The sequence below is a fragment of the Schistocerca serialis genome, chromosome 5, assembly GCF_023864345.2.
Source record: "Schistocerca serialis cubense isolate TAMUIC-IGC-003099 chromosome 5, iqSchSeri2.2, whole genome shotgun sequence".
Taxonomy (NCBI): Eukaryota; Metazoa; Arthropoda; class Insecta; order Orthoptera; family Acrididae; genus Schistocerca; species Schistocerca serialis.
This window is the reverse complement of record NC_064642.1, coordinates 516039160-516050167: the sequence shown is the minus strand read 5'-3', so window position 1 is coordinate 516050167 and position 11008 is coordinate 516039160. Positions and strand designations below refer to the sequence as shown.

The 11008-nt window shown below is 40.5% G+C and overlaps 1 protein-coding gene across 1 annotated transcript in view; it reads right to left on the bottom strand.

The window, feature by feature from the left end:
* Positions 1-477: 477 nt before the first annotated feature.
* LOC126482051 (juvenile hormone acid O-methyltransferase-like) overlaps positions 478-11008 on the bottom strand; it is a 68737-nt gene continuing 58206 nt past the window's right edge. Inside the window, exon 4 of the mRNA XM_050106026.1 lies at positions 478-662. Coding sequence (XP_049961983.1) covers positions 478-662 — 185 coding nt within the window. The remainder of the gene's footprint in view (positions 663-11008) is intronic.

Genomic DNA, 11008 nt, shown 5'->3' with positions numbered 1-11008 from the left:
TAAGGAGAATCGCCAATGACTTTATCAAAGCAATCATCCCCGCATTTAGCCGGAGCGGTTTAGGGCAATCATGGAAACGTAAATCTGGATAGCTAGACAGGTATTTGAGACGTCGTCCTCATGAACAGGAATCCAGTGTGCTCATCACTCGCTGCCCTCTGTCCGATAACTGGAATTCTCTCATTCAAACACAAACAGCACAAAATACGTGCTCCACCGCATGCTCCATCTTAAAATGTTACATAAGTTACGTAGCAGTGGACACAATGTTCGCCATTGCAATGCCCACAAAAAACTGCCAACATTACCTGCTAGCCCATTACTGTTTAAGCAAATCATGCATCTACTTGTATCGACATTTTTATGCATGCGTTTAACTTGAGGTACGAATATTAGTGACTTCCTCAGCAGTTCTGAGATAGACGCCCCGCATGTGCATGCCTTCACCTGGGAACAGCTTGGAATCGAGTGGACACTTCACGTTTTGAGTGCGTGTGCGACTAGGGCGTTGTATGTTAGCGTGTACATTGTCCTGCTCTTACTGAGCTTCCGAGCAATCGCGGCGTCACCCTTGAACGCCGCCTCTTCACAATCCCGTTGGAAGGTCGCTCTCACGTCCCTAGGGATGCAGGTGAGGAAAGGGTTCATCGCCGCCAGCGTTTCTGTGAAAAAAGAAGGGCAAGCATTGAAGTCTTTGCTCAATGTCTCTAAAATAACCACCCACTCTTCTTTACACACTGAACTCAGCGTTCTCTAAACACTTTCCGTACAGCAGATCAAGAATTACAGGCCGTTTTAGCCTTCTAAAATTTATTTCAAGCGTTCTTTGAGATGTGATCCGTCTGTACAAATGAATTAAAGACTTATTAAATTTTCCCCGAGACATTTAAGTCTCATATTTATCTACGATAATTATGGAAGTTGAAGAAATGAAGCCGGCGGGAGTGGCCGAGCGGTTCTAGGCGCTACAGTCTGGACTCGCGCGACCGCTACAGTCGCAGGTTCGAATCCTGCTTCGGGCATGGATATGTGTGATGTCCTTAGGTCAGTTAGGTTTAAGTAGTTCCAAGTTCTAGGAGACTGATGACCACAGCAGTTAAGTCCCATAGTGCTCAGAGCCATTTGAACCATTTGAACCATTTTTTTGTTGAAGAAATGAATTAAAATTTATGCCACGGACCTGGGACTTTTGCTTTCTATGCAGAAATGCTGACCATTTCCACACATTTCAGTGTAATACTTAATTTTCACTCTGTAGGCTGTGTGTTTTGCCAACTGCCACTGTGTGATTTTCGTTCGCGGGTTGTGGTGAGGTGTATGAATATAATTTGATGTTCGTTTATTATGTGTTATCCTGTTGGTGCCGCTGTACTATGTAGAGGGAATCTACAATAAAGTTATTTAGGTAAAAGTGCATTTATGACGTCCGTAGCTTTTCCGTTGCATGCTGCTGTTAGTTTGTACATTCACTCACGGGAATTGAAAACGAATCATGAGTCAGGTGCAGATAGCCATTGAGATCTCTTTCGTAATTTCGTGTGCTTCGTAAATAAAAATTATTAGTATTTTGTTTTAGAAGGTTGTAATTTAACCACACTGTTGGATTTTCTTTAAAATCGGAAATAAGAGAAATTAGATTACATTACGAGTTGCTACACATGAATCTATTACGATAATATTTTCAGGTTGAGATTCGTTGGTTTCATCAACTCACAACCAAGCTGTCACATTCGAATCTACCCTAAGCGGCTGTTTACGCTACAGATTAGTCTCGATTTTCAGTCACTAAAGGAAGATGAAAAATCAGTGGAAAAACTTAAAATTCATAACAACCAGATAAGTGAAAGGTATTCTGACGTTCTCCATATCGAAAACAATTTTAATCAGTTTTTATCTTCTGCCGAAAAATCAGATTCAGCGATTCCCATTGACTGCTGTATGCAGTTAACTGATTGGCTACAACCAACTCAACGAATTTCCAACCTTTGCAAACAATAAGAGAGCCACCGACACTGTCAGTGCACTTCAGCGTTTTTTAATGTGTAGGCGATGGCAGGTTAAGTAGACATTAAGTTGTTATTTATTCTGGTTATGTTTAACATTTCCATTATTGTTTTAGTAAACAAAATGATGATTAGTTGTTGATTTGGTCACTATTACCTTGTTCATTGCAAGGGTTATTTGTATGTGAAAAATCTCCTGTAATGTTAGCACGTTTGTATTGCAGTTTATCATTCTAATAATTTTCACACTGTATTTCTTGTTAGAAGCTTCAGGCCAGAGCTTTGTTAGGTGTTTAGCAAACCTGTTTTCATAAAATCACAAATTTGCAAGTAGAACAACATAGTAAATTAATATTGCAAACATTGTACTCCTAAAAGTAGTGTCTTACAATATTAGTTTGTAAGGCGATGGTATTTTTCCTTCATACATGTAGTATACCCTTTTGTTTGCATATTTTATTCGATATGGGATAGTGACTGTCGATGGGTGATTGGGTAATTGATTGTTTCTTTGGTTGTTACTGGGTAGCACCACGTACTGATATTTGTCTGTAGTGTTGCATGCCTGAGATTTGAGCTGGACGCTGACCGCACTGTGCCGTGGTCATTAGGCTTTCCTGTGAAAGCAGCGATATGCAAGAAGGAGTGTAGAAGAGAAAACGTGTTTTTCACAGAGAGTGATATATTATTCTAAAGGGAACAGAGATGGGGCAACAACTTTATAGCCAGCAGGCAGTCTCCCTACGGTGGGCCCGATGACCTTATGCTGGACTCACCACTGCCCTTAAAAAATATCTGTGGGAACAGCCAGTTGCTGGAAGCCGGGGGTGGAGAGCGATAGCATCTTATAAGGGCAGGGGTGGGGAGGGGAGGGGAGGGGAGGGGGGTATCCTTCGAGTATGAAGCAATGCGCAGCGGTCACGAAAGGCAGACACGAGCTAGCATTTCGCAAATCACCTCACAAGAGGTGGCGGGGCCACATATCACACCAAACAGCAGAGCAGTGAATTTGATTGCTAAAGTTCTCAGTCGTGGGAGGAGTTTTAGAAGGTTCTGGAACAGTGTTCTGCACGGAGTATGAGCGACAGGCGACTGACTGGCAGATTCATGACCGTGTATTGGGAGGCACTGCTTTTGTAATGGGCGCAGGGTTTCATTGTAGAGAGAGCACACGTGTACGCCACAAGCCTCGCTGGAAACTGGCATAGGGGATTGAGAGACTGTCCTGCGGGTGTCTAATGGGGACACGTCGCGCAAGGAGCAACTTAGACTTCGCTGACAAGAACATCTGAAGAGTCAGGAGAGAGGTAAGTAGTTTCTCTGTAAGCACAGTGACGATTCTTTGCTTCTCTGTGGAGTTTGCGGCATATGAACTACTTTCTCACGAACCAATACACGAGTGGACTTTATGTTCCTGGCTTATGAGCAAACAGAAATCGTGGGTCGTGATCTGTGTCATACTAAAAGTAGTTCAGCTCTAGGAGTTTACAGACTGTCTCTTACCTCCACTGTGTGTATAATTTATAGGTACGAAACGGACATCCTCTGCACGGCAGCAAACAGCATCAAGCAGATCGACGCTGCAGAATGACTACTTCTTGCAGCATCAATCGGTGATATACATGGCTCGGCAGATAGGGAAACTGTCACAGTAAACGTGTTAAGTTCCATTTGTTTCTGCTCTGGGCTCTTTGCTGTCAGTGCCGGTCAGGGTAGGGGCATTCTGTTTCAGGGGGATTATCGATGTCGACCAGTTTAGTGTGTCCGTCGGATAAACAGGGACGCGATTTTCAGAAAAATCGCAAATGTTCTACCGATTTCAATGCCAGCGTAAGAGTGGGATTTAACATACTGTATACGATCTTGCATTTTTCTGTTGTTTGAAAATAATTTAACAGTATATATTTGTTTCATTGTAGCAGGATACTTAGCCAACAATGTCGATCTCGAAAGCAAGTTGGAGCAGAATATTCTGACGACTAGATATCGAATGTATTCCTTTAGGTGTAGGTTGTCAATGGAAAGGCTGTTTTTAATTCGCTTATAAGCATGATATTTCCTTTGGACAACCACACACACATACATACATACATACATACATACATATGCCAAACGTACACAAACAGCACTGGTTTTTACAAGACTTTTGTATTCTTATTGTGAAGTAATTTGTATGGAACATTACATGACAAATTTATTATATAAACAGATGTATTAAAGCCCACTGAACATGCTTCTACATATGGAGGAGAGAAAAGTACGTGACATAAAACAGCCTTCATTTAGTTCCATTGATGGACCCACTCAAAGAATGTAGAAAAGGAAGAACTACGAAAAACATAAAAATGAAGATATTACAACTATGTCAGGCATTTTCCTTTCAAGATATACAACCTTTCAAGCATGTCAGGTTCAGTAAAACGTAAAATGCAATTCCAAGTTACTCAGTGTAAGGCCGCAACAGTTCCTTCATAGCAACAAGGAGGAAGTTTGAAGAAGAAACTTTCTTAAAAAGCGAAATCAAATTGCTCGATGCCAAGAATGTGTGTGACATTATTTGCATTTCTCAGACTTTATGTCGGGTTAAAAATGGAAAGTGACGTGGACCTTGATCAAGTGTGACTTCCTTTTAACTGTGTGGTACATGTTACATCGCATTTAGGAACTTTCGGGCATTTGAACATGTATCAATAATTACAGATTTCTGTAGTTGTATATATACGTTTGGATGTAGCTGTACTGCGTTGATGTACTGGTGGATATTGTGTGGTATGACTTCTGTAGTTGGTAGTATCATTGGTACAATGTCAACTTTATCCTGATGCCACATGTCCTTGACTTCCTCAGCCAGTTGCATATATTTTTCAATTTTTTCTCCTGTTTTCTTCTGTATATTTGTTGTATTGGGTATGGATATTTCGATTAGTTGTGTTAATTTCTTTTTATTGGTAAGTATGATGTCAGGTTTGTTATGTGGTGGTGTTTTATCTGTTATAATGGTTCTGTTCCAGTATAATTTGTATTCATCATTCTCCAGTACATTTTGTGGTGCATACTTGAATGTGGGGACGTGTTTTATAAGTTTATGTTGTAAGGCAAGTTGTTGATGTATTATTTTTGCTACATTGTCATGTCTTCTGGGGTATTCTGTATTTGCTAGTACTGTACATCCACTTGTGATGTGATCTACTGTTTCTATTTGTTGTTTGCAAAGTCTACATTTATCTGTTGTGGTATTGGGATCTTTAATAATATGCTTGCTGTAATATCTGGTGTTTATTGTTTGATCCTGTATTGCAATCATGAATCCTTCCGTATCACTGTATATATTGCCTTTTCTTAGCCATGTGTTGGATGCGTCTTGATCGATGTGTGGCTGTGTTAGATGATACGGGTGCTTACCATATAGTGTTTTCTTTTTCCAATTTACTTTCTTCGTATCTGTTGATGTTATGTGATCTAAAGGGTTGTAGAAGTGGTTATGAAATTGCAGTGGTGTATCCGATGTATTTATATGAGTGATTGCCTTGTGTATTTTGCTAGTTTCTGCTCGTTCTAGAAAGAATTTTCTTAAATTGTCTACCTGTCCATAATGTAGGTTTTTTATGTCGATAAATCCCCTTCCTCCTTCCTTTCTGCTTAATGTGAATCTTTCTGTTGCTGAATGTATGTGATGTATTCTGTATTTGTGGCATTGTGATCGTGTAAGTGTATTGAGTGCTTCTAGGTCTGTGTTACTCCATTTCACTACTCCAAATGAGTAGGTCAATATTGGTATGGCATAAGTGTTTATAGCTTTTGTCTTGTTTCTTGCTGTCAATTCTGTTTTCAGTATTTTTGTTAGTCTTTGTCTATATTTTTCTTTTAGTTCATCTTTAATATTTGTATTATCTATTCCTATTTTTTGTCTGAATCCTAGATATTGATAGGCATCCGTTTTTTCCATCGCTTCTATGCAATCGCTGTGGTTATCCAATATGTAATCTTCTTGTTTAGTTTGTTTTCCCTTGACTATGCTATTTTTATTTTTATTATTTTTATTATTATTATTATTATCGGAACTGATGATTAGCATGATAAAGAAAACATCACAGGAAAAAAAAACACGAACAGTTTCTAAACAAGACGTTGAAGAATTAACTAAGAAAGAAACGACTGTTAGAAAAAGGGCCCCGCCACATCAACGAGACAGACTACCAGTACACGGAAAATTTGATTGGAGAAAGAGAAAAAATTCTAACAGTGTAAGAGAAACAAGAAAATACTCCTATATATGTATAATCCGAAAACTAGTGAAGAATAAAACGAGAATCATAATCGTGCCAAAGAAAGACCACAGCAGGAAACTTCAGATAGATACCACAAAGAAATTAAAAGAAAAAAATGCATTCCAGCAACATCACGATCACCAGAGGGAACACAACAGCACTATTCAATAAAGAGCAATATACAAACGAAACCAAAGAATTCAGCTCTTTAAAGATTGTCTCTGAACTGAAATCTTGTCCCATGGTATATTTGCTGACACACCAACAACAACGTCAAGGACGTAAAACATGGTTTATATTCACGGGGAACGACAAACAATATGTCACATACAAGGTGTATGAGGCTAACACTGAGCGACCTGTCAAATCTGTGTTGTTCTTGTATAGACTGCTGTTTTAATCTCTTCCAGACGCTTAAACCGAGTTTCAACTCCGCACAGGACCCACGTTATTTTTGATAGTGCCATCAGCTAAGTTAGCTTTTTGTTGTTACGAAAATGGAATATTGGAATTTAGAGCAACGTTATGCCGTTAAGTTTTTTGTTGAACGTCAGGAATCAACGTGTGTGTGCCAATTGAAAAGTTGAAACAGGCGTGTTGATGACATTCCTTACAAAGAACATGTTCTTCCCTGGCACAAATTATTTTTGTAAGGCGGAGAACACATTTAAGAGGAACCTTGCTCAGGGAGATCTTCAACGAAACCGACGAACGTTTGCGTGCTCATGTGAGATCAGACCTTCAGGCCGAACTGTCAACTAAACGTTTTACGAAGATGTCCTTGAAACGATCAGGGGAAGTGTGAATCGAGTGCAAGCGGACATTGTAGAAAAGTGGATGCTGCAACGTGACAACGCCTCATATCACACGGCCACTTCCATCACTGATTATTTGACTTCAAAAGCATTCCTGTTGTTCCACTGCCCTCCTATTCACATTGTGGGTGTCGTTGTGACTTCTCTTTTCTCAAATTTGCGATGGTCTTAAAAAGACGTCGTATTGGGATTCTTGAGAAAATTCAAAAGAATGTGTCCGACATGTTGATAGAGCTACCAGTTGAAGCCTTTCAGAGGTGCTATAAAGACTAGGAACAAAGATTCCACCAGTGTATAGCTGCGAAAGGGAACTATTTTGAAAGGGACAGCATTGTGGTTTGAAAAAATAAAAAGTTTGATAGACAAAAAGTCATTATTTTTCTCGAAAAACAAAGAAAGCACTGACGCTCAGAAGCCAATCGAAAATACACAAATGAAAATTTCCATGAGTCATCTCACATTTTATGAATGCAGCATGATACTACATGGCAAAACAAAAAGATGGTTGGTTGGTTGGTTGGTTAACTGAGCGAGGTGGGAGGGCGAACAGGAAATGATGAGAATATTACGCAATAAGCAACTGAACAGTGAGAAATGCAAATAAAAAGCTTACCCATTCCACATGCAGCTTAGCAGATTTATTCGGACGGAAATTGTAGACAATATTAGTTGAAGTGAACTGACAGATAAATCCAATAATATTAGAGAAATAACTGAAATCCTTAAAGTCATCAAATCATAAAATTATTTTATACTGGAAAAGAAGTACTACAGAAAGACAGCCTTCTAGCGGGATCCTCAACATCTGAAGCATTGGCAGAAATTTGCATGAGCCATATAAAAAAAGCAATATTTCCTACAAATTCAGAAAGAAATGACAATTGGTGTAAGTTTGTGGATGATATAATTTGTATGGTAGACGAACCAGAAGAGACTGTGTCAGGAAGACATGAACAGTGTACATAAGAATATCCAGTTCAGACATAAAAAGGAAAACAAATACACTTCTTGGGCACAACAACAGACAGCAGTCTGAATACCTGAAATGTACAGAAAGCCAACAGCAAAATACACCAATACATATCCCATATGAAACTGTCTGCAAAACCACATACTAGCAGCTCTTTAACGTATGATACACAGGCTGAAAGTCCTGTTCAGTTGAGAAAACTATGCCAAAGAACTAAAAACAAATGATCCATAGCCAAAATAAATGTAACAACCCTATGATAAAGAGACACCCACAAATCTAAATACAACAAAAAATGAAAATAAGTAGGACATAAGCACCACAAAACTTCACAACCAACAGACACTATATTATGCACAAACAAAGAGCAGGGACGATCATGAAGTGACGAAAAAAGGTACACACTTACAAAAGCAAAACGCAGATAATAGCAATTATACTGAAGAAACATGCATTACACATAGCACACAGGCCAAGAGAAACACTCCAGTCGTAATTACAAGGACCAGTCGGTAAACCAGACCATTACCAAGGAGCTGCTGTCCACCAGATGAAGTTTCGAAATTTCAAATCAATTCTTCTGGAATGAAATGCAGAAATTTCGAACCAACATACAAAAAACACATGAGCTGGCAGTATGGACAGCCATTCCACCTTTAATAAACACCTAATAAAACTTTGCATTAACTATTTGGCGTGGAACAGGATATGAAAATTATTAGAATGATTTATTAGATCAGGAAACTCCCAACATTACAGGAAACCTTTCACATACAAAGAACCTTTGCAATGAACCAAATATACGATAGCTATTCGGAAAATAAGTCCGACTGGTCGCGAAAAGGAGACCACTGTGAAAATGAAGAACGTGTTATTTGCAACAGTTTGCTACAACTCCCAGCTACTTATCTGCACAGTCGCCGATCTGATAGACACCTGCGTAGCGTTTTACTAATTTTCCAATACCCTCGACATAGAAGGCAGCCGCCAGTGCATTCCACCGATTGTCTACGCTGGTCTACAGCTCGTTGTATGTACTAAAATATTGTCTTCATAGCCAGCAGAGATGAAACCAAGAAGAAGCAATTTACAGGCTGTACTGTGGGTGATCGAACACTTCCCATCGAAAAAGCTGCTGTAGCATATCCATTATCCATGCAGAATGCGGCTGACAATTATCTGTAAGAAGGAAACGCATGACAGTTACGTAAGCTGTATAGCTTCAGGCGAAATTTCTCTCCAGGCCTCTTTCTTGGCGCGAGAGATGATTTTATAGGCATCTTTACTTGCTCACTGTGTTCTCAGAAGTATGGAGAACGACATGCCGCCATCAATGGGAGTAATAGAGACACTACCCAACACATCTGTGCAAAGCTTCATCGGATTTTTACAGTGGTTTCCATTTCACGACCGATCTTAACTTACTTTCGGAAAAGAAGCCGACCTTGCCTAGACTATTGAAAAGGTCAGAGGTGGCAGTTAGTGAATGTTCCAGAGATACAGTGGACAGCTGCGAACACAGACTAAGCAGTACCAGACCAAAGCAAAACAAAACCAAATCCACACTGCATCTGTCTTGTAGCAATTGGCAAAGTGGTCAGCGTATGTTCACCAATGGGGCGGCTGAAATTTATGTTAAGGAACTAACCCTTCCAGTCTAAACACACTGAGTTCACTCAGTGAGTCTTGTCAATCTCACCTGATTCCAGGTACAATCATCATTGAGTATTTTGGTAATCACATTGTTACCTCAGGTGGTCAATACTCTACCAGTATTACTGGCGCAATTGGTCTTTCGGATTCTGGGGCGCCCAGGTTAAAATGTAGTGTGATTCAACTGAGGAAGTCTTCAGAGAATGAGATTTTCACTCTTCAGCGGAGTGTGCGCTGATATGAAACTTCCTGGCAGATGAAAGCTGTGTGCCGGACGGAGACTCGAACTCGGGACCTTTGCCTTTCGCGGGCAAAGGTCCCGAGTTCGAGTCTCCGTCCGGCACACAGTTTTAATCTGCCAGGAAGTTTCAGAGGAAGTCTTGAAACCAAAACAAATACACTAAACATATTGAAACACGGCGGTGCCTTGCGGGCAGGCCACTACCGTGGTAATACCTGTCAGGCACTTCCCCTTTTATTTTGTTTTAGTGGTTATCGTAAATTTAATTTGCTTTTGGTATATCTAAATTTTCCCCGATTGATATTAATCTGATGCACTATTAGGGTTAGGGTAAACCATTGATTGATTTCACTGCACTTGCATGACTTGAGCAGCGTTGTGGAATTAAACTTTGCTAGAGAGACAGATTTTTGCACACTGGAGGTGACCATTGCATCAGGAGCAGCTTTAGAACTCTCCCCAAGCATCAAGCGAGTTCGCGGAAGCTCCTAATTGCTAGCGTCCCTCTGTAGTCACCGAAACTGGCAGTGGGGCTTGCAGGGCAGTGCTTTATGGGCCACCATTCTGGCGGTCGGCCGTGTTCCGAAGGTGGCCGAAGGTGAAATGACACTTTTTTAGAAACTGGCGGCGCCGGGAATCCTGGCTCCGACCTAACCGCCTTAATAGCCAGTGGACATGCTGTGGGAGTCTGGTCTCCTTATCCTACATACGAATCGAGGTAAAGCGGCGTCGGGCTGCCGCCCGGCTAATGTGTTTACAACAAGGACAGCGTACCTTGTGAGACAGGATGAATTTCTCTGGATGCTGCGTTTCTTAGCTGCCGCAGTGCCTCACCAAAACGCCGCCCATTACATCACTTCATGGACGAGACTGAGCTTGAGTTCACTGGGAAGCTTCCCTCATCTTCTGAAATGCACTGGGGGTCAGGTTGCAGAACTCCAAGCATGATGTGCTTTTTTTTTTTTTTTTGGAGAACAGAGTGTACTGCACTGCAGTGATTAGTTCTGTAATATGGGGTCTCTCTGCTAGAAAATATGATTGTCAAGGCAACCATATCT